Source organism: Semicossyphus pulcher, unplaced genomic scaffold, assembly GCF_022749685.1.
Source record: "Semicossyphus pulcher isolate SPU_LCO1_2020_fin unplaced genomic scaffold, fSemPul1.0.p SCAF_10, whole genome shotgun sequence".
In the NCBI taxonomy this organism is placed as follows: Eukaryota; Metazoa; Chordata; class Actinopteri; order Labriformes; family Labridae; genus Semicossyphus; species Semicossyphus pulcher.
The window spans coordinates 4,287,715-4,312,691 of record NW_027211604.1 but is presented as its reverse complement, the minus strand read 5'-3'; the positions used below and the strand labels follow the sequence as shown (position 1 = coordinate 4,312,691).

Below are 24,977 nucleotides of genomic sequence, written 5' to 3'. Positions count from 1 at the left end.
GGTCTGCATCTGGGTCCTCTCCCTTTGTTATGTACCAAACGTGACACTGGGCTGAGAGGAAATGTTAGGCTTTCAGAATACTGTCTGATTCCTATGAAAAAGTAAGCTACTGTAATGTTGCCTAAAAATATGTAATGTTAAATCTCATAACATTTTCATCTGATTTTTGCCCCAGTAATCCCCAAATTCGTAAGATATTGCCGCATAATGCGTCAGGCATCCAATGCAGGGTGATGTGTAAAGCACTCTGCTTACTCATGGCGGTGAACAGTTCAAGAAAAAAAGGGACATTTAATCAGATCAGCTCCTCTGTGCTTCTTTGTATTTGTACCACAGAGTGTGTAAGATTCTCACAGTAATTTCCCAGTCCTGCTTGTGGACATGCTCCATCACCAGCGGGGCTCCATGAAAAATGAATGGCCTTGGAGGAAGAGAGGGTCCCTGGATGATGAACTCACTGTAGATGAGTGCATACTGAAAGATTTATACAGCTATTCATGCACAGTTTAAAGCATGGCATATGTCTGAGGGCTGTTAAATGGAGAGTGATTATAGCACTTATTTTAATATTCATACAAGTCCCCTCAGCAGTGCAGGTCAAACTGACCCACATTACAGCCGGGACCTAACATGGAGCACAGAGAGAGCCGCTGTTATCCATCTTTATAACCTTTAGATAAATGGAATATGTTTATATAACCATCCCAAGCCGGAGCTTCTTCAAGCCCTAAAGGTTGATATAAACTCAGGAAGACATTTAAAAAACGGCAACAGAAGACTCAAGCTGCATTTTCTGATCAGGTTTGGTCTGGCGCTGTACCTTGGAGTAAAGAAAAAGACTTTCAAGGCTTCTTTAAACCGATTTAGTCCCACAAAATGTCGTGTCACCAGTCAAAAGTGTTTGCACCTGCTCACTCAGAGTCAAGTGTCTTTTGTTGTTTCAGTCTCGACACGATCTTCTGCACAAATTGAGAAAAAAGCAGTACACTTTCACTCCCTCTCTTTGCAGGATTGTATGTTGTCCTCAGTTGTACACACAAAAAGTGACAAAAAGAGTAGCTCTGTGGAGAATGAAAAAAGAGCCTGAGAGAGGAGCTTAAACCATGTCCAATTTCACACCTCTGCACACTGTTTGCTACCTGCCCAGCACCACACAGTGGTTGGTTTATCACTGCTTGTTCACTGCCTGCTGAGGCTGGAAACAAGGCTGATGAGAGAGTGAACCACAATAGTGAGGTTAAAAGCAAACAAGGCTCTCCGTCTCTGCACAGTCCAGTGACGATTCCACTTCAAGTCACTAAAATTGTTCATGAGTGCACCTTTACACCTGCGGTATATTATCACCTTTTAAAAGTGGGGTATGTGATTCTAATCAATTACACGTTTGGTCACATTCAGAGAATATCACCTCACAGGTTGCTAGCTGTTCATTCTGCGTGTGCTGTATGCGAAATCTAGTATTTGTAGACAGCTAGGGTAAATAAGCAGAGTGGCTAGGATAAAGCCGCTATATAGCTGCTCACAGACTTTAGCTAGCTTTCTAGTTTGCAGAGATGCTAGTGTTGTGATATTAGCTTTCATAATAAGAGAGTAGTGTCACTTTTTGAGGTGGTTTGCTAGCTCTGGGAAGCCTCCTCTACTCTACATGCTAGCTTGCAGCAGCAACAGTTTGCTAATTCAAAACCTAGCTAACGTTAGCTACATTCCTAGCTGTTGCTCTTGCTATTTGTCACAATATTTGTCCATACATGTTTACGAAGGGTTTTATAGCCTCTGTCACAGTATCAATATACACAATATCAACCATCTTTCTTCAGAATCGCATATTAAATGCTTGTTAGCTTGTTAACTTGTTAGCAAAGGATAACTTCCAATTCCAGCAGATACGAAGAAGCATTTAATTGTAGTCGTGTTTCTTTTTCAAGAAACAGAAAAGAAAATAGTGTAGAAATACTCTGTCACAAGTAGAAGATATACATTTAAAATTGGCCTGGAGTAAAAGTATTAAAATATGGGCATAAATAAGAATAAAGATAGACTTTAAGCACCAAAAGTTTAAGAACTTATTAAGCAGAATTGCCTGTTGCAGAAAAAGAATATGTTATTGGATCATAATTATTTTTCCTGGTAAAGGTTGAGCTTATTTTAGTTTCTTATAATACTTTTGGGTATCTTTGAAAACTCCACAGGAGATCAGTAATGCCTTATGTTAACGATAATTCAAATAAAAATCCTAATAGCTTTTGTTGATTATAGTCCATTTATTATTTTCAATTTGCAAAGTAACTGTTAGGCTAGTTATTAAAGAATGTAGTTGTATAAAGCTACATACCCCTGTTACTGTATTAAGTAGCGGAAAAATGCTCATTAAAGTTCCACGATCACGATTTACAGTACTTGTGTGATGCACTCAGCTACTCCCCTCCACTGTCAGCTTCATTATAAACTCAAACTATGACTGAAACTCCTCTATTCTATCTCTTAATGACGCTGTACATTATGACTCTGCCTATTATTGAGCCACTACTCTCCTCCTGTGCCAGGGCGCTCTGACTGCAGCTGCTGTTAATCACCATTATTAAAACTGTAATGAGAAATGTTTGTGGGTTTGAATGCTAAACACATATTGATGTACACACTTGTTGTCCACTAAGTGTGTGTGTGTGACATTATGCATCTTTATATAAAGGAGCTGATATCTTTAAAGCTGCAGGCCATCTCTGGGAAGGGACAATCCTCTTGATATTCCCTCCACGCACACACCACCGCTTTCTCTGCAAGTCTCTGTCAGCAGAATTTCTAATGAATTGCACAAAAGCGGGTTTACCATTCATGCACTCATGCATGCACACACACACACACACACACACACACATACAGAACACACACACAAAAATGACACAGAATAATTTTCCTTTTGTGCACGACAGAAATGGTTTAAGGAAAGGCTGAATGAGACTCCAGCGCACGCAGAGAGGAAATGTCTTCCACAAATTGATTTTTCTCCTCTCTTAATGATGACCCTGCCACAAAGCCCAGTGTGAGATAAAGTGTGTGCATATATTATATGAGGATTTCACATTTCTGCAATCTAAATGAAGACATACAACCTCCCTGCTTAGTTTCTCTTGTTAATGGCTTTTTTGGACAGTGATAGTAGAGGGAGAGACACAGAACGGGACATGCAACTGCAGATGGTACATTGGCCACTAATGACGAGGAAACGTGCCTGTAGAGATTGAATATTTGGATATTTTAGGGCTGATTTACACATGGTTAGCTAAAACAAAGCTTAATAGGAGCCACGGCTAGGCATATAATAGGGTTACATTAGAACTCCGCCTGCTACAGAAGCCCTAAGCAGACATGCATCCAAACATTTTATTCACTCCGTTTTCCTATGATAACTTATTTATCTCGTTATCTTGACATATGAAAGCTGGTTTTCTCGTGATAACGGGATCATTTTCTGTCGATGTGCAAAACCGAACAACAGGCTGGTCACTGTGATGTCACAGAGCAGGACACGCCATGCTGCCATTACCCACAATAATGACGTAAGTAAGTTAAGCCTGTTTCTACTGTTTGTTTTATGCTCTATAGATGGACAATGCGTCTTCATCTCTTCTTATTGTACGAAATTGATGCCAAGATAGCCCCCGAGGCGGGCGCTGCCATCTTGCACTGGTGACGTCATTTGGAGCCAGAGTTGCTAATAGAGATCGGTGGGTGGAGCCGCGGTAGCCACTTCCGCTAACCAAAACACACTCTTAAATTACCTAGAAAACCAGCAGTGATCTCGCTCGCCGGCGTGTTTAACAGCAGAGCAGCTTCTCTGCGTTGGTGGAAAGCAGACGTTCACAGATAAGGGAACTCCAAGATTGTTTCAGTTACATTTCCTCTCGCCGTTCCTCCTCTACCCTGCTAATCCAGCACAGATCAGCTGCAGGAGCCCCATTTGTCAACAGAGCTGTCAATCATGAGGTCACACCCCCTTTTTACAGCATCAAATAACTAATTAAAAATAAACTTGTCAGAAAAATGAACACTTGGACATAAATCAGCATGATAAGAACTAACTATAACGACAGAAACCATGTTTGAGAAAAATGTATTTGACGTGTGTTTTGATTTTATAGTTTGACTCATGTCCCATCTGTTAACATGGAGGAGGCGGGCTTTATGAGCTATACTGCAGCCAGTTTAACAGGGGGCGATAGAGGGAGCTGTCATGTCGTCAATGTTTTTATACAGTCTATGGTTATGATCATCCAACATAAGATAAATAAGTCGAGATCTCATGTTATCACAGGAAAACTGGGTAATAAGATGTATGGATGAATGTCCACTTAGGGCTTCTGTAGACTGCTAATTTTTGGCTTTATATAATAATCCATATATACAATTTATAGTCAACTATCCTAATGGAAAAGGTTTTCATTTATTCATTTATTTTTTGCCTTCTGATTTGTTTGTTTGTTTGTTCATTTTATTGTCCTGTTGAGTCAGTTTGTGTTTGAAGTGTGTGATCACACCACAGTCACAGCTGGGAATTGATGATGGTGTGTATGTGTGTGTGTGTTGGGGTGGAGGGGTGTGTGTTAGGGAGAGGTGGAAAGTAGTCTCAAATTGTGTTCTGTGATTCTGTTTTTATTTCTACCTTTCTTTTACTGTGTTTATATATTGTACTCTTGTATTTGCACCTTAAACTTGTCTGTTGTAAGCGTTGTCGTAATTATTGTTATTTCATTGCTTCCATTTTATTCCTTTTTTAAAAGTCACTGCAATTTTGGAAAATCTGCATCGTACACTGTGACTATTAAGATATCTTGCACACTGCATCCAATGGAATAGCTAACCCATATGTGATCATCCTGCATCTCTAACATTGCATCGAGGTGCTCAAAGCAGAGACGTTTTTTGGAGCCGCTAAGGACAGGAGAAACGTCTGCAGCCACCAAAAACTCCTCCAACATACAAATATGTCCATGTGAGAATTATCTTAAAATAGACTTGTGGAAAAATGTGAACCAGTCCCTTAAATTGTTCTGGGCACCGTGCCTGAGAGGTGTTGATTAAACTCTTCTCCATGTTGGGATCTTTTCAGTTAATTAGTGTCTCAATAAGACTTTACTTTTCTACACTCCTCCCACAGTCCTCATACTTCAGCTCGTGTCAGAATCAACTCTCTCTCTCTCTCTCACACAAAACTCCCAAGGGGAATAAACACACACACAAGTAGCATTACATCACATCTCACGACTGATTTGAAAGTGTCTTTATTTTCCTTCCAAACAGCATTTCATTACAAATAATCACTTTGCACGACTACGTGTTAAGATAAGGTGTAATATCTGTTCCCAATCGCCACACAACAAGGGGGTGTGAAAAGCCGGGGGAGAGATGTGATAATTGTACAAATGGGGATAATTGTTCACAGCTTTTTTTCATCTGTTTATTGTGTATTTAACACAGCAGTACAGGTAAATATGAAATACACAGAACAACAGTCACACTCAAACTTTACCATCTGGAGCCAAAGGAAAACAAATACAGTTTACGCCTCCACATATACTTCTATATATACACTGTACATATGATGTATGCAAGGAACAACCCTGGGGAATTCATGTTGCACTGCTGGTGATGTAAACGGTGATGTATAGTCAATTTCTCCATCTTGAAAAGACCATGACTCACTCTAATCAAGTCTTGAGTTGTGGGAAAATGGAGCTCACTTTTGGACTGTCTCTCCTCAAAGGCATTCATACTGTTGTTGCTATTGTTGTTCACGGGTAAACTGACGGAAATGGTTGATATGAAAGGCCAAACATCTCTCTTTTCTTACCTTGAACATGTTTCCAGTGGTTCTAAACTTCATATATTTATAGATACTCCCCCTTGGGGACGGAGATGCAACACTTCCATTGAAGTGAGGTTTGTCAATGTCCACAGCTGTTAATGTGAGTACGTTCTTGTATATTTTTAGCGTCATTATCAATTAAATCAGCACCAACCTGGTCGGACCTGATTCCTGATTTTCAGACCATTCTCCCTACCAAACATGATATACAGAAACATTATTGGGGCCGTTGGTGTCTACAGAAGCACAAAGTAACCTTCAGAGCACAAGGCCTTTCAGCTTACTGTCATGTTAATCCTAACAAGCCAATATTACATGCTCAGAGAAGCTGCTAGGTGACCTAGTAGAAAGCAAGAAAGTCTGCGTGGGCTTGCAGGCGCGGGTAATGGCAAGAACCAACTATAATGACAGAAATCATGTTTGAGAAAAATGTATTTGAAGTGTATTTTGTCCCATCTGTTAACATGGAGGAGGCAGGCTGTCATTCATTTTTTTATATGAATGTTATTTGGCAATGTAGTTGTTACAAAACTAAAAGCAAAGAAAGAAAGAGATGCTAAAGGTGCTACTTTGATGCATCGAATATCCTCGATTCCGACCTAATTTAACAAAGAGCAAGTAGAAGGTGATCGGGAGACTTTTAGCAGGGGGGGCGTTACATGGATGCTAATGCAGCCCTGGTTGTGGGTCGCCCCATGCTATTGTGCGACTAAGTTTTTCTACTTGGTGAGGGTACACGCAGTGCGCTAGTTCTAGGCCTATTTGCATATAGGGCCCGTGGTGAGTTAGTGCCCAGGGCCCGTGGTCATGACAATCTGTCCATGCCAAAGAGATGTGACAAAGCATCGTTATTTGAAGACCTGTTGTAATAATATTACAAGATTACAATTTCATTTAGCAGACGCTTTTGTCCAAAGCGACGTACATCTGAGAGTTAATACAACACAAGCAACGATCAAGACAGGAGGGAACGAAGTCAGTAAGAGCCAACAAACAGCTTCAAGTGCGACCGGACACTGGTGCAGATTTGCAGGTTTCTTTTTTGTTTTTTTTAAATAATAATCATCATCATCAACATCGACAAGATCAGTATAGTCATCATCATCATCATCATCATGAAAATCCTAGTTAGCATAAACAACATCCTCGATGTCATCATCATCAATAGCATCAATATCATTAAGGTCAGAGGTCATAAAGAGCTGGTAGCTTCTTCTTAAAGGTTAAAGGGACTCTGCGGACTGAATGGAGTTTGGTAGCTCGTTCCACCACCGGGGGACGACTGAGGAGAAGAGTCTAGTTAGAGACTTAGGGCCCTGTTGTGATGGGAGTACCAGGCACCTTTCATTGGCAGAGCGTAGTGGGCGAGACAGAGTGTAGCCTGGATGAGGGCGTTCAGGTAAGCAGGTTTTTGTTGCTGTTTTGTAAGCGAGCAACAGGGTTTAGAATTTGATGCGAGCGGCGACTGGGAGCCGGTGGAGGGATATGAGCAGTGGAGTAACGTGTGTTGTTTTGGGTTGATTGAAGACCAGTCGCGCTGCTGCATTCTGGGTCATCTGCAGAGGTTTGAATGTGCATGCAGGAAGGCCTGCCAGTAGGGAGCTGCAGTAATCAATGTGTGATATCCTGGGATGACATCGCATTTGTATTTCCATTAAAAAACCTAAAAATGTCTAAAAAATACTTCAACTTTAATAATAATAATAATAATATTAAATTGTATTTATATAGTATTTATATATTTATATAATATATTTAACACATTGAATTAACTACAAAGGCATATGGGACATTAGATTTTCCATACTGGTATAAGCTTATAGTAAAAAGACATTGTTCAGTACTTGTAAAAGATTTCATCCTACCTGCAATATGATCGCCTGACTCTGACAGGTGAGTTACGTGGGCCTAAAGTGAAACATTCAATGACATCACAGCTGTTACTGTGCTGTCACTGACAGAGCATTGTTTCACACTGAACAACATTAAAAGCACTTAGTAGGATGATTTAAATGTTTGATAAAACATCATGTTTGTATCAGCCTCCTCTTCCTCACAGTTTGCTCACTGATGTCGTTACATGGATCTGTTCTTCAGCTGGTGGATGGTGCATCATCGGCAGCTCACCTTTTCCACCCACCCCACGGCTCTGCGAGCATCATCAGAGCACTCACACGAAGTTCATGTGATTAATCCCACACCTCGCTCAGAAGTGATCACACCCCCAGTGGATGAACAATGCCGTTCCTAAGCAACTGCTCCTCTCGCTGAGGGGTTTTTGCATGTTCTCCGCGTGTCTGCTTGCGTGGGATTCCTCCAGGCGCTTCACTTTCCTCCCACAATCCACAGACAGGGAGCTCAGCTGGAGTGAACACTTTAAATTACCCCGACGAGTAAATGTGAGCGTGAGTAGGTGCTCTGATGGAATAGGTGCCCGGGTGTGGGTGTGTGTGAAAGGCTGCATCCCTCGGTGAATATAAATATAGAAATAAATGCTGGAATGATGAACACTCAAAGGTCTCCTGCAGCATTTTTCTGAATGACCTTTCTGGTTTTCGTGCAGCTGCATCTTAGGGGTAGGAGTTTCAAGCTTTATTCCTCCCAAAAAAATGACTCGTAAAGGTGGCAGTGTTCATTTCATCTCGCAAACACAACCTTCCTCTATAAAAGAAAAAGGTTTGGCCTCTTGCTACGGAAGCTGAGAGAGGCCAAGCTTGTTATCTAGAGAGATTGTGAGTCAGTTATTGTCATTATCTCATTAAACTTGACTTGATTTAAGAAGATAATCGACCCGCCATGAAGACAAAACAAAAGGATGTTTCTTCTTACTCTTTATAATGTTTGTTGGAGCCAGCTGCTGGCTCAGTCAGAAAGCTTGGAGTTGGTTAACCTCTCATCTTTGTCTTTCTGCCCTTGTGACATAACAGCAGCAAACAATGTATCGTATTCAGGAGGTATTCTTGTGATAAATTATCTCTTGAGAAACTGCCGTTTTGTTTTCTCAGAATAACAAGCTAGGGGACGCTGATTTAGCTCAGTAGGTAGAGCATGCACCTGACATACAGAGGCCACAGTCCCTCGACACAGCGGTCGCAGGCTCGACTCTCGGCCCTCAGCTGCATGTCATCCCTCCCACTCTCTTCTCCCCATGTTTCCTGTCGCTCTTCAGCTGTCCTGTCAATTAAGGCAAAAACGCCCCCAAGAATAATCTGAAAACAAAAATAACGAGATGGTCACAAGAAAACTAGCATTGTTAACTCGAGACAAAGAAATAATCTCTTGTTGTCTTTAAATAACCACATTAACAATCTAACTGCAGGCACTGCTTTTCTCAGCTTCTGTACAGAACGGGTCCAAAATTGAAAACATTCCTCTCTGAGGGAGGATTGCTTTACTCAGTAGCTTTCACAGTGATCTGTCTGTTAGATATTGATATTTTAGATATTTGGGTAAATGGTTTCAGTGTTGGAAGGGTCACCAGTAAAATGATGAATCCTCCTCTGGGGGCTGTGTCAGGGACGGGCCTCTTTGCTCTCCTGGTCTAAAGCCTCCCCTTTAAACCTAAGGAATAAAAGGGTTGATAGTTATTATATTACTGATATTACTGCTGTTGTTCTACTGATTCTTCCTTTATAATGTTTTAAATGTGAGTTCCTGTTTATGCTGATCTTTGGTAGATGTCCTCATATTAAGAAGCAGTGTTGATTTTCCTTCTGTAACTGATCATAGAAGCTTTTGTTTCCTCAAAACTTTCAGCAGCAAAGGTTGCTTTAAATAATTACCTGACACATTCCTCACATACAGTTTGTATTTGGTTCTCAGTTAATGTGTGTTTTATCTCTGTATGCCTTTATCGTTTGGTGTGATGCTTCTATAATCCATCCATCCATCCATTATCTATACTGCTTATCCTGTTCAGGGTCACAGGGGGGCTGGAGCCTATCCCAGCTGTCATTGGGCGAGAGGCGGGGTTACACCGGGACTGATCACCAGTCAGTCACAGGGCTGACACATAGAGACAGACAACCTTTCACGCTCACATTTAGAGTCACCAATGAACCTAACGAGCATGTCTTTGGACTGTGGGAGGAAATACCCGGAGTGTCCGGAGGGATGCACGGGGGAGAACATGCAAACTCCACACAGAAAGGCCGCCTTCGTCTGAACTGGGATTGGAACCAGGACCCTTCTAGCTGTGAGGCGACAGCACTAACCACTATTCTTCTCTAATTTCTAAGTAAAGTGTACGCATTCATGTTTAAATAGATACGTATTTACCTTCATGGTAGTTCCTTGAGGTAAGGTACAAAAACTACTGGCAGTTTCTAAGGAACCTGTAAAGAATGTATCAGGAACAACGTGATCATTGATAATTGACTTTTATAACAAGTTCAAGTCTTGTTTTTGTGTCCCCTCAAAACTCACCTCACAAAGACATCATTATTTACTTTAAAGGCATGACTCCGGGTCATACAGTGAATAGTTTTTAGCAATTATTTCCTAATGTGCTTGGTAACATTTTGTGCACCTCTTTGAAAAGGTTTTGTGATTTCTTTTCATAGGAGAGGCCCGCCTCAGAGCTTACACCGGCTAATTGGTGACTGTTATTAGCTAAGGTTAAAGACACCATCAATTTTCCATAATCTGTGCAGTGCTGCATTAGTAGTTATCTCTTGGTTTATGTCAATATGTCAAAAATGATCTATTAATACATTTTAAAAAATAATAATTAATGCACTCAATTTAATAATTCATGCGAGCACATATTACAGGTGCGTGCACAAATTACAAATGTGTGCCCTTGAATGACTCATTTGTGCAGGCAGACAGATGTTGTGATAAATAGTATAATAGAGATGGAGGAGGTGGAGTGGGCGGGCTGCTTTTTGTAAATGAACCACTGCACATTAAAATGTTTGAGCGTGTCCCTGTAAACCAGCACAGCAGTCTGGCCAGTCGGGGGGATCAGGTGCTCTTGACCTGAGTGTAGGACAGGCAAACAGAGGCAGCAGGAGGAGGATCAGTCTGGATGTCCTCTGTCTGTCCTGTTCTCTTTCCTAATGGTCAATGATGTGATGACAATCCCTCTGAGTTTGTCCTGTTGTTGTTGACATTGTTGTCGTCTCGAGCCTGAAGGCCTTAATGTTTGTTAAGCTGCAGAACATCCCTCCCACCCGTCCTCTTTTTTCTCCACTATCAATTATATTAACAGCAGCCCGAAGCCTCCTCCCAGCATGTTGCTCCATTTTGTGACAGGAAGGCTTTCTGCTGCTACTTTATGGCCTCCTGCTACATTATAGCGCCGCGCTGGTAATAGAGCTTACTCTCTATTCTACTCCAGGCTTTGCCCCGCCATCCAATTTGTCTTTCCAACACAAGACATTTTCTGGTGACAATGAAGTATTTTTACGGCCGTGCTGATGTCATCACATTTCTGTTTGTCCCTCATCTCCCGGGGCACAGCTTACAGGAAAATGAATTATACAACACAATGGACAGGATGGATGTTCTGCAGTCAACATGAGGCCAATTTGCTCTAATATGACTTGGCTTATGTTCCCATCTAGCTATACAACTGAAGATGATCTGCCAGCATCCTTTAACAATTATGTTTTCTGGCTTTCTTCCTCACTGTAAATTATGTATCAGCACAAAGAAGCTGGAGGAGTCATGTGGTATGTCAAGTTTACCCCTGATTGGCACAACGGCTAAAAATAGCACATCAAGCGTTCCTACACTAATTGTTAGTCATATTCAAGCCCCATACATTGTGTAACCACACACGATCATGCGAATCCACAGGAGAGCTGTGGCCTTAAATCATTCATTGATTTAAGCGAACAGCTCAGGCAGAAATACGTTGGACAGACAGTACTCATGCATGCAGCCCCGGGCTCCGAGATTCCCACAGGGATTGTGAGGAGCGGCTGTTGATGCACTGCTCTGTTTGTATGGACAGTCTGTTTGAGCTGCTCAATTGAAGGTACTTCTCTGCATTTTAAATATTTAGTCAGATCTTGTATGTTGGAATTTTGCTTAAAGGATTGGTTCACATTATTTCAAGCCCACCTCATAACAATATTTACATGTCCATATGTACATTGAAGCACTTTATGGTAACTGAAATCATTCCCTTTGTTCATACATGGCCCTTAAAAGTTCCCCTCCTAATGTTAATCCATTTTAGTTTTACATTCATCCATGCCTAAATCCATTCTGTAGTTTAGCTGATGTTGATATGGACTTTAACAGTCTGAATTAGTGAACACAAAGACTGAAAATAATGTGATTCCTCTTTTTTTTAACCCCTTATATATTTTATATATTTGTGATATTTATAATTAAGGCAATCTATCTATCTCGTTTTTAATCTGAAGAATGCCGGGATTTGTGGGTTTTATTTTGAAGGGTCGTGGTGCCGCCGGAAGTTGTGGATGTATGTCAAGGCTGCAGGTCTGCATCACTAGGCTAATTTTTTAATCTCTCTGGAAAACTAGTGATAATGGCGACGTTTTTCGGTGAAGTTTTGTCGGTGTATTCCCGCGCAGTGGAGGAAGATGAAGAAGACCTTGAAGACGACGAGGAAGATGAGGAAGATGCACAAATCCGCAAAGAACTTGAGGAAAAGAGGTAAATAACGTTAGCCAGCTAGCATGGAGACAGGAAGTGTTAAGTCAGAAAGCATGGACGTGTTGAATTAGGTAGAATTAGACAGCTATATAAAGTTAAGCTAAGTGGTTAAATTACTTTATATACGTAAAATTATATGTGACCCTCATTCTCGCATTAACAATGCTGTTTCTGTACCACACGGTACACTTTGTTATACAGCTAGCTACAGCAGTAAGCGGTTATAGCTAGCTAACATGACACATGACATTTCGTCAATAGTAGCTAATAGCACACTATTAAACTAATTGGTGTTACACATTGTAATGTAGTTTGAAGCCGACTTAAGGACAGTTTTTTCTCTTTATGAATGTACAGCTTTTGTCAACAATAACTAATTCTGGTATGAGATCATAATGTTAAGTGTTTTTTTCAACTGTTTTCAAGTGGGCGAATGGTATGGTAAAATTGGATGCTACAGTTTGTGTTGGTTTTTCATTTTAAGTTTTACCACTGACGTGCTTTTTATTATGTGATCAATCCCATTTATATCCATGTGGGAAGGCCAAATAACTTAAGCGCCTCTCTGTTTAGTTTCAGTTTCATCTTTAGGCTGACATCATGGCAGCTGTTAGACTTTAGTGGTGCATATTGGGGTATGTTGGAGCCCCTGGAAGATAGGAGTATGGGACTCCAGGTGCATTTGTAATCAAGCCTGGGCCGCAGCTGTGAAATAAATATAATAGAGGAGTACAAGGTACAAAATTTCCATTTTAAATATAGTGGAGTGCAAAGTAAAGAAAGAAAGAAAGAAAGAAGAATTTATTGCCCCTAGGAAATTTTTCTTTTCACCAAGACCAGTAAAAGCAATAGACATCAACAACCATACATGACAGCACATACTATAAATGTAACATAAACATGAATAATACGACACTTGTATATATACCTCGTGTTTTTATTTTCTTTATCTATTCTTATTAAACTGTATTTACTTACTTGCTATTTTGTCTTTGTACTGCTGCAACACCCCAATTTCCCCACTGGCGATCAATAAAGGATTATCTTATCTTATCTTATAAAAGCATCATGTGGTAACCTGTGAAGGATATCAAATGCCTAGTGCCTACACAAGTACAAATACCTCACTGTTGCAATGTACAGACACCACTTGTTGTGCTTTAAAAATGAAGTATGGAAAACAACAAAAAGTGTTAAAACACTTCAAACACTTTTTTAATGGGCCATAGTACCGGTCCATCTGCCTCCCAGGTGTTATTCAGTAAAAAAAACGTTAACATGTTTTAGTTGTATACTGTTTTCCAAAACAGCTCCGCCCCCGTCTCTAACCCACATATGACTCTTCTTCACCAGGGAGGTTCATCTTCACTGGAGCCCTGAAGTCTCAGAGTCGCTGAAGTCCGGAAACAAGTTGCAGTGTTCAGACTTCATCCTCGCTGTGGGACACAACGCTGCCAGTAAGTCTCTGCCAGCGGCTACCGTAGTCTCACCTCTCCTGCATGATAAATAGGTCCTTTAAACAGCACAAAAATAACACCAAAATATACTTCACTGTAAGTAAACTGAAACATAGAGTAGCTCAGCAAAGTTAGCTTTGCAATAACACAGATTTCCAAGAGTATGTTAACATTGTCTTTAAAATATATTAAGCTCAGTAATGGGCAAAAACATTCATTGTTAATACAGTTAGGGTCATAAGATCTACAAATCAGCACGTTTACTAGATTTAGACACCAGATACTGTTCTATATAGTACATTAAAACGTTAGATGAGACTAATATGAACAAAATTATCTGAATGTAACTAAATTTAAAAAGAAAATGAAAAATTTGTAGGGAGCAGAAATAAGCCATAGACTTTTTTTTTCTGTATGAAATGGAAAATGTTAAGAGAAAAAGAAAATCCATTTTAATTTTGTCCGTAATCTCTGCTGTCAAAAATGTTAAAACTTCATTATGTCGGGTCTGTGAGAAATTATGTGAATTATAAATTGAATTATGTAAAATTCCTCTAAAAACCAAAATATTAAATAGACAAAATTATTAGCAATACTATTTTTTAAATACTATCCTTGTATGGAGTCAACAACACAACAGACTGTTGACGAAGTTTATTACAAATGTCAATATGATCGAGATACTTGGAACTTTAAAAACTTTATTTTGCTGTATATTGTTGTCAGATCATTTGGGGCACATAAATATAAGGTGTAACATAATAAAGGTGTAAGGGGAGTTGTTTACTGTGACTTCTATGTTTTAACATTTCTGTTTAGACATTACAAAAACAAATAGGAAAAGCTGCTAATCATACTCAATTTAAGTAGTGGTGGACATAATTTTTCACCTAACAACAAAGTCAGGCAAAGTCTGCTTCCATTCTTTATGCTAAGCTATGCTAACCATGTAATGATGCCAGCTTTGTACTCAGGAAGCTAATGGGAATATTTGCTTAAATGTCAAATTACTCCTATGCAGGGATGTATCTATTTAATGATTAATCTGCTGATATATTTTCTCATTTAATGAATCTACATACTGTTTGTCCTTTCACCTAAAAATAAAGGGAACAGTTATGATTTGGTCAAGCACAAGATGAGAACAGGGCTTCTCAAACTTTTTGTGACCAGGGACCTCTTACAGGGGAGAACATTTTCCAAGGACGCCCTCATAATTGTAACACCGATTAAGCAGATGCTCAATACCATTTGCACTCTTAGATGCCATTGGAACTATTTGTATTGTAAAACTTATTAGCCTAAATCCTTCAGAGCTGTTTCATAGTGATAAACAGAAAAACATTTCAGTCTGAATCATGTTAATACCGCTTATATACGTTAAAACAGAGGATCATGTTATTCAAATTGCTTGTGGACTCAACTTGACAGCATTTATACTAGGGCTGAACAATTAATTGAAATTTAAACAAAACCGCAAAACCCTAACCCGTAATATAGGCGTAATATTTTTTCAAGGTGAAATGTGTGTCAGAATACCATTTTAATTAAAATATTGTGCTGCAGAGATGTTCTGGCCGACACGTCATACACAGACGTAAGTATCAAATATCTTTGTTTGGTTCAGATCCCTGCAGAAAGCACGCCATCATCATTTTAATGTTTTTCATGGGAAAGGAGAAAAATTATGTAAAAATGATCTTTCAATTTAATATTCCAAATCATATCGAAATTGCAATATAAGTCAAAATAATTGTTCAGCCGTTTTAACAGCAGCAGGAGCTGCAGGAACAGTTGGTTATGACCTGAGCGAGTTGAGTGATTCATGACAGATTGACTTGATGTGTCACTAACATATCAGTTACTATGGGCCCAAAGCTAACGTGGGTGGGAGTAATGGACACAATATGCTTGTTTCATTGCCGCAAATGGTCCTCATCTGTAGACATGCAGTTTTTATGATACAACACAATTTTATATTTTTTATTTACTATAAATTTATTATAATGACACCCAGGCTATGGTTCGCAGACTCCACTATGAGAACCGCTGGTCTAGAAAGTCCCTGTTTTACTTACTTACAGTTTAAAACCGAAACATCCAGTTTAACATCACACATGTGGAGAAAACCAGAAAATCCTCACGGTAAAAAAAGCCAATTAATGTTTTTCATATTTGCTCGAAAAAAGACAATTAATTGATTATGAAAATAGTTTTCTTTTGACTTTCTTCAGTGGATACATCTTTTAGTAATTTCAGCTCTTAATGATCGTAGCTTCATCACAATGTCTGTCATCTGTGAGAAAAGTTCTGTCAATTTAAAAGTATCAGTGTCTCACAGATAATATGGGATCGCCTGTCAGATACTGCTTTAGCTCAACTATACGCTCCATGTCAAATATGTAAAATCAGAAAAAAGAAAACCTCCTGTCACATGTGAGCTGTTGTTGAATACTGAGAGACTCTGTCTTCACAGGGTTTCTGTCAGTGTACGTTCTCACCTCTGCAAACTGGGACGCAGTGGGACATGCATCCGTGTGGAACGAGAGGAGCCGTGCTGTATCCGGGCAAACCAGCGAGGAGTCTGAGTGTGTTTTCTACAGACAGAAGGACAACCCATCAGTGAGTGACGCACTGAGCAAAACACCATGTGTTTACTGTTTGATTAATGCCAACGAAGGCACGAAATGTAATCTCAATAATTGTTCAGTTTAATGAGTTTGCTGATGATCTTCCATTTCAATTTTCTCACATTAAGAGCAGATTATAATGTCTGTATGCAGCTTATTGCCAAGCCACAAACACGTGACATATTAAAGGACGATCCCAGATAAACTGGAGAAATGTAAGGAAGCAGATGCTTTCAATGACAATAAAAATGAATCATAGAAACAATAATAGTTGTGTATATGACCGCATCAATCCTTTGCTAGTTTTAAATGCTTTCATCATATTGCAATAGATCTGACCGAGCAGAGTTTGTACCATGATACGATTTAAGACTAAAACACTGAACTCAGCTCCTGCCACAAAAGTTGTAAAGCAGGCAGTGACACACAGGATTAACGGTCCCCGAGAACCAGCGTCTCTTACGTAAACTGTCAGAAGACAGAGTTATAACCTACCAGTCTGCTGTGTGCAGAGAGATGTGTGTGGTTATTTTCTATCAACCTGGTGTCATTTGCACGTGATTCAATCAAGATAAACATAGTGAACGACCCAGTGTGAAAGCACTGCCCCGCTGAGGATGCTTCAGATTTATCACACAGCCTTCAGATGGCTGCAGGGAGTTAATGAACTGAGGAGGAAGACTTTCATACACTATAAAGCAGCTGTGGACTATGGATACATTATTTATAGATCACTGATTTACAGATGCTCCTGTTATTATAACCTTCAGTTTTAATTATCATTTAACTCCATTTATAAGTTCGGTTTCTTGAGCCTTTTTCGAGGCATTTTGCCAAAGTTTAACAGTAACAGTAGTGGGGGAAATGAAAAGGTGAAATGACATGCAACAAAGGACCCGGGCTGGACATGTAGGAGATAAGTAGGGGTCACAGTCTGTAGGGCGTAGAGCTGCAAGGATTAGCTGATTCCATTAAATCAATCAGCTGATTGACAGACTTAATCAGCAACTATTTTGATAATCGATTCTTCATTCAAAGTTATAATTCATTGAGTTTCTTGCTTTATATTAAAGTAAATTTTAATGTTTTTGATGTCTGATGTTGCAAAGAGCAATAAATTCTCAAGAAGATAATCCCCTAATTTATCGATAATGAAAAATTATAATTAGTTGCTGCCCCGGTACAAAACGTGTCTTACCCACCAGGTTCATTGGTGACTCTAAATTGCCCGTATATGTGAGTGTGAGCGTGAAAGGTTGTCTGTCTCTATGTGTCAGCCCTGTGATTGAGTGGCGATCAGTCCAAGGTGTAACTCCGCCTCTCGCCCAATGACAGCTGGGATAGACTCCAGCCGCCCCCCCCCCACGACCCTGAACAGGATAAGCAGCATAGATAATGGATGGATGCATTATTCTATTGTTGTGGTGTATTTTCATAACTTTGTCTGCGTTGACAGTGGGGTGACTGTTCTCCTGACGCCGTGCATAGCTCCTTTGTTTCAAAGGATCTCCCATATGTTTGCTTTTCTCCTACCTTTGCACTTTATGCTTGCTATTATGATTCCACACGGACTAGCAGAGCAAATCTCAAGGTCAGGTAAAGAAAATACTGCTGGGAGGCGTGTTTGAGCTGGTAGCAGTGCCTTGTTTAAAAAAAAGCTTAGTGTTGAGTCTTCCTTGAACTTCCAGCTGCATTTTCAGAACATCCTGTCTTTGAGAAAAATACATGTTTAATAAACAAATGTTGCATAAACTGTCTCATATTCTTTCCCTTTAGGTTGTGATATGCCAAGTGACTTGCTACGTTGCAGAAGACCAGCTGTTTCAGTGGACAGAAAAGGTACAGCTCGACATAATTAGTTGGATGGCACTGTGACTTAATTTTATTTTCATGCAGAGAAATTAAGGGCCGTTCAGCTTCCACAGTATGAAGACAGATAGCAGAGTAACAACCATGCACAGGTTTGTTCTTCACATTCAGGAAGCACAACAGTTTAGCAACAGAGGCAGGATTGGAAATTAAAATGACCAGCCAACGACGGATAAATGCTCTTGAGTGACTTGAGAGTGCAGGCTGTACTTTGGGGAAAAGAGGGGTCCTGTGCAGCATTTAAAATGTTTATCTTATAAAGTGGTGACTGAGTGTGCAGTAAATGGCTCGCTTCAACTATTTTTTTCACAACACAGTGTAATAATGTTGTTAAAATCTAGACATGTGGGCTGAACAGCCTGTTAAAGATTTGTCAGGTTGACTGTGCGTCTTCCTCTTGTAGGTCTTTGACTGTCTGCAGCACAGAGAGCTGAATGTGATGGTGCTATCAGACAGCTCTGTGGCCGAGTACAAAACGGCAGACTACCTGTGCTCTAGCTCAGCTCCCTTCCTGAGATGTCTCCACACTGGTGCGTTCAGTGGTCAGCCTGTCTGTCAGTCACTGGAGCAGCCCAACATCGTTACTGGACTTCCAGCTGCAGGTACCACTACTATACTCTTTGGCCTTCTCACAACACTACATCCCTTAAAACTGCATGTCTCTGCTTTCCTTCTCTTTTTGCTTGTCTGATATGCTGCTCTGCATGTTTAGTTGTAGATTAGTTTAGATACCAGTGTTCATTTTGGCAGCTATTTTAGATTTAGTCTCTAGACTAAATTCTTATCAGTTTTAGTCACATTTTAGTTTACCCTTTATAGCTTTAGTCGACGACATCTCTAAACATTTTTGTCAATAAAAAGTCACATTTTCTCTCTTTAAACTAATTTAATTAGCCTTATACGGGTATCAGAAATTGGTATGAAGGTGACAGGTTGTACCAAGTGTTTGAATCTGTAAAACACTTTTACCTACCTTGGATAATCTAGCCGAGACTCTGCCTTTGATTCTTCCACCTCATTTGTAGCCACAGGGCGTCTCACCGTCTCCCGTTACTACAGTGCATTGCCTTAATAAATTAAGTGTGCATCTGTTGTTTTTCATGGATGCTGTCATGTCTTTGTCAAGCTGCCGCTTTGGGACATCATCACCTGTATGGCTGGGTCAGATTCAGGGGGATCTGCACATGCCCCTTTAACAATTCAACCAGTTATAGGAATGCATAGCTTGTATTTTGACGGACAGATTAGACGCACAGTGGGGAAAAATATCACAGATTTTAAATGTCCGACAGCCACCACTAACATTTAAGTCCTGTCTCGTCTTGTTAAAGGGCCAGTTTGCCGATTTTCAACCTCAGTCCTATCATGCTATTATGGGGAGCTAATGCCATTAAGGTAGAAATAAAATGCAATTTCTCTCTGTGCCTTTGGAGGACGCTATCCGCTTCTCTAATGGGCCCTGGAAAACCCTGAGGAGCCAGGAAGCTCGCTTAACTAGACTTCCTCAATCTCGGACGCCGCCTCTGATGTCATGTCTCGTTCAAAATCATCAGGTTTGAAATGTAGACTTCAGACCTGAATATTTTTTAGACGATCCACCGGTATATTCTCGTCGTATTTCGGATTCTGTGCTGCTCTGAGCCGTCGCCTGCAGTGAAACCTTAGTATTTCACTCCAGCGTCTCTCGCTGGGCCGTTCCTTTCAGAGGGAGGGGTGCAATGCATGCTGGGTGTTGTAGGAATGTAGAATGGACGAAACCACGAGCTGTTTGTACAACTTTCTCCACAGCTATGGCGCCAATTTCAAATATTGTTGCTTCTATCGATTACAGAGAACACCAGCTGTGACTGACAGTTGCTTTTTCCAGGCGTGAATTGCTCCTTAAACAAAAACGTGTCGTCAGAATTTTTATTATCAGCGATCTATTTGTAGCTCGTCAACGTCTAGTCTTCGTCATGGACAAAACGCTGTTGATGAACATTTATCACCATAGTTTTCGTTAAAGAAATGAACACTGTCAGATACAGATACCAATATCTGTATCGACGTCCAATACTGCCTAAAATGTGGTCATGGGTATGGTGAGTGTGCCAGTCAATGCACCGTTACAATGCTCTTACCAATTAGCCTGTAAAATCAACTGGTTTTAGGTCAATTATCCACTTACAATAATAAACAGCGTCAGAATGGGAGAGTGTAATGTTAGTCAAAGCTAGCAAGATGTCAGCAATCTGTCTTTCCACCAATATTATGTATGTTGTTTTAAACACACTAGTCAATATAAGGGAGGAAAAATGGTATTGGAACATCTTTATTGAGTTGAGTAATCCCTCTTTAGCTTTTTTCCTGCAGATGAGACAAGAAGCATCGACATTAAACCCATCTAAATAATAATCATTCGTTTTCTACCAACTCTCCAGTTCAATCTTTCTCTTACGTTTGAAAGAAATGCAGCTGCTCGTTCTTTCATAACTCTGAAATGTAACTCTTTTTTCAGATCACACATTCAGAAAGACAAAACATCACACTGCAGACCTTCTTCTCAGTGTTGCAATTAAATGGCAGCAGCGTCCAATTCAGTAACAAAGCAAAGATATGGGGGACTTTAACCCCTTGTTTTGTGCATATATATCCAGTTTTATCAGGTTTGGATCTCTCCATTTGCTGTTGAAGTGTCCTTGAGCGAGTTGAGCGAGACACTGAAGCCCAAAATTGCTTCTTGTATTTGTGGAGAGAAACTGTAAGTCGCTTTTGGACGAAAGCGTCGGCCAGCTGAATGAATTGTAGGGCCATTAGGCTCCTCTCCACTCTCTGAGCACAGAAAGTCCTGCATCCTGATTTGCTAATTTTGGAAGTAGTGCACAGAAAGACACTGAACGTCCAAACGAACTGATGTCTTATCAAACTGGTCTTATCAGGATAAAGAGGAGGAGCCTGTAAGGCTGATGACTGTACACCTGTCCAATCTAAGTCCATCCTGATTGTTTCATTGTCTTTGTTCTGTTTTATCAGTGCTGAGCCACTGCGAGGTCCACCGCATCGCCACTGTTGTTTACCAGTGTTACAGTGATGTCATTGGCCCTGACTCAGTCACCATGGAGACCTACAAGCCTGCACTAACCAAGCTTGGCAAGTCCATACAGGTGAGCTGCTTTCCTTTTTACATCTGAAGCAGCATTTTGAAAGGTTACAGTGCCCCGAAAGAGGAGGAAAGAAGGAGCTGTTCTCAGAGTTTGGGGACTTTAAACAGGAACAGAGCATTCCACCATTATCTATGAACTTTCATTTCACTAAACATAAAAACACAGGATGATGTAACGATAATATAGGTTTATGTTTCAAAGAGTTTTAAGTACAAATTTACAATCTAATGTGATCCAATATGATAGCTTTGGCTGTGCATTCTGCCTCTTGAAACCTTATTATAAAGTTTTTGTTGACACTGTCAGAAAGGTAATTGTACAGGTGATTTGTCCTCTGATCAACTAATATAAACTCAAAATGAAATAAGTAATAGATAATGTAATGTATTAGTAATAGATAATGGTGGACTGCTCTGTTCCTGTTTAAAGTCCCCAAAAGCTTATCTTATCTAACACTAACCACTGCACCTCTGTGCACCAGCCTGCAGCCCAAATACTGAGATATTCTAAATAACAGTACTAATGTTATCAAACTTAATCACATAAGTTAAACAATAAACAACAAATAAATAACCAAATGTTAAAACAAACAGATACTATTGAACAATGTAAATAACCAGTAGTACTTCATGTTTATTATTGTAGTTGTACTGGTTGGTGGTGTTGTAGTGTGCATGCATGTAAAATATAATTTAGACAAAATGCAGTATAATGCAGTCCAGTGTAACACCACTGGGAACTACGATTTCTTATAAGTTATATAAGTAACTTAAATAAATACCTCTCTGTCTGTGCCACTCGAACCTGAACTTTATTATGCTTTCAATGGTAGAATTTGTGACAGGGCTGTTTTTCCTGCATCTCATGAGATTGTACAAGTTTAACTAATAATGTGTTTTTGGAGGCTGAGTGTGTTTCAATCATAGTTTCTGACACTTTGCCAAGTTGCCATGGAGAAAGAGCCAGTTGGAGGCACAAATTAGTGCTGCAGTTAATTCAACATGCGTCATTTCTTCTGTGAAATTTACAAAAAATAAATTACTGAATTCTTCCAAAATAAACCAGAATAGAAAAGGGAAATATTTTTTGGCTCCGGCTTGTTTTCTGTTTTCTCAACAATGTTACATCTGCCAATTTGAGCTGTGTTTGGAAATGTCTTGCAAAATGTTCAAATTCAGTCCCTTAGTTTTTAAGTACACATGCCTGTGCCTCTGACTTTTTAACAAAGAATCAGATGTTTTCTTAGTCAAACTTTTGTGGCAATGACTGACAGGGAGAGTTTTGTGCTAATTCAAGCTGTAGCTGTGCTCCAACTATGAGTCACCTAACAACGTACACAGGAAAAATTACAGCTGTCTGAAATAGCTCCTTCTGTTCTCTTGCCTCTACTTAATGTTCCCTCAGCTCTTGACATTATGTAGCGTCACATAACTTGAGAGTTGCCACATAATCGGTGAGGAGTCAGGATTTAAGTAGAGTCGAATATTTTAAACTGAATGCATTAGCCTCCATCTGCATAATACTCTGTAAGTACTGCCTAAATGATGAATTGTGAAACAGTCATTTGCCTTTCTGGCGGTGCATTTCAGTAACTTTGTCTAATGCCTCAATTATGTTGAATGAGGGGGCTGCGTTTTCAGCAGTAGGTTCCAAAATGTGATCATTAGATGAGTTCAGAAGTGTCTTAAATATAGTCAAAATCTAAATGAATACTGAAGTTTTCTTTACAAAAAGTTAACAGGGTTTTAAACAATGTAACTTTGTTCTTTTTGTCTCCTCAGTTGGACCCGTCTCCGAGCTCAGACGTCCTCCGCAAGTTTGTCAGAACCACCAACATACAGAGTAATCTTTATATCTGAAAAGGCCCATGTTGCACACTGCTGTGCAATATAATTCTATTTTCCTGTGGTAAAATACTGTCATTTTTTAATAAAGAAAATATGTAAAGAACGTCTTTGTTTTGAATGATTAACTTGTTTGTTTTGTAAGAAAGGGGAGTTATAATTGGCACGTTCCATTTTGCTGTTTAAGTATTTATGAGTGATTGAAGCATAATGAGAAGGAACAACAGTGTGACTGGGTGATCTGTAAACCTATTCCTTCCTCTTACTACATGAAAATAACAGGTCAGCAAATTGTGAGTTAATGAACAAAGAGACAGATGGAGATCCCCTGATTCCTGATTAAAAGATGCCACCAGCAGGTGAAAATGTTTATCTTTATTTATGACCAAAAACCTGCAGAACATATCGCCACCTCGGGCCCCTCGTCTTGTACTAATAAAATATGAAATCAAGTTTCCTCAACACTGTTATCACACCAGCGCATTAAGCCTGGAATGACCCACATTTCCTCCTGCCTCCGGTGTTGAATTTAAATTCGGTTGCTCCTGAAGTGTCTGTGATATTCAGGAGCAAATTCAGCATAAGAATGAAACATTTTTTGCAGTATGCATACTTTATATTTTAGCAGTGTTCATGTTCCTGCTCCCACTGGTCTGCAGTCAGCTGTGCACACGTACAGTGATGATATTGTCACCAGACTAGAAGGATAAAGCTGAAACAATGAAGGGTGACTTTGAAGAGTTTGCTGAAATAGGTCAGCACTTGTGAGAATACAATACTTGTAACCTATTTAGCTGAGCCTTTTGAGTCTTTAATGGTAGTTATTACAGATAATAATGGACAATACACTGTAAGACTTACAAAGCTGAAGACGAAACATAACACGAACCACAACTAATGGAAATAAAATGATAATGTAAATTTCGTCAATGCCCAAGTCTAAGTCTGTAATTTTAAACAAATATTTATGGATGGTGTGATTAGTTAATTCTTTTTCCCTCCCTATATTTGAGTTCGAGGTCTAATGTAATTTTACAGTGTCTCCTCCTGTCCTCATGGGGGCAGTAATGCGTTAGAGAGCTGTTTGGCAAACTCAAGAAACTAAAAGAAGACGAAGTGTGCGAAACTCAAACAAACCTGTTCGTGTTTCCTGCTTACATTGACATCAAGAGGATGTTTCTGTGCTTTCTTTTGCTTGACGTTTAATCTCCTCGTGAATTTTAGTGCATCATACAGCCGACAAAATCGCTATAACGCCATCTGGGTACCAATAAGATATCTTATGCTGTGAGAAAGTTAGCATCATCTTGCTAACGAGGCTAATGTTACCCATGAGTTCCAGCCGGTTTATAACTTCGAAAAGCGGAAAGTGCAAAGCTTCAGTCAGCCAGAGCAAAGAGCACCAGGCCCCCAGAGCCAGCAAGGTGCTCGCCGAGAGGAACCAGGCTGTGGTGGCGGTGGGAGCCTGGGTGGAGGAGGGACAAGACTTCCTGGAGCATCCGTCTGTGAGTTTGGCATTTAATGCTAATGACCAAAAGCTA

At 39.9% G+C, this 24,977-nt stretch overlaps 1 protein-coding gene across 1 annotated transcript; it reads left to right on the top strand.

Annotated features, from left to right (window-relative positions):
• Positions 1-12,296: 12,296 nt before the first annotated feature.
• On the top strand, positions 12,297-23,531 carry psmg1 (proteasome (prosome, macropain) assembly chaperone 1). Its single transcript, XM_069674088.1, has 7 exons — positions 12,297-12,493; positions 13,847-13,950; positions 16,427-16,572; positions 18,357-18,419; positions 18,853-19,051; positions 21,462-21,592; positions 23,374-23,531. The coding sequence occupies exons 1-7, from the start codon at positions 12,366-12,368 to the stop codon at positions 23,449-23,451; spliced, it is 849 nt and encodes a 282-aa protein (XP_069530189.1). The 5' UTR covers positions 12,297-12,365; the 3' UTR covers positions 23,452-23,531.
• Positions 23,532-24,977: the final 1,446 nt, after the last annotated feature.

What these genes read in the sequence shown, in the direction of transcription:
- psmg1 (XM_069674088.1), top strand. Translation starts at nt 12,366, where the DNA reads ATGGCGACGTTTTTCGGTGAAGTTTTGTCGGTGTATTCCCGCGCAGTG. An exon ending in TGTGGGACACAACGCTGCCA is followed by an intron (nt 13,951 to 16,426) that starts GTAAGTCTCTGC and finishes CTGTCTTCACAG; the next exon opens with GGTTTCTGTCAGTGTACGTT. An exon ending in TACTGGACTTCCAGCTGCAG is followed by an intron (nt 19,052 to 21,461) that starts GTACCACTACTA and finishes CTGTTTTATCAG; the next exon opens with TGCTGAGCCACTGCGAGGTC.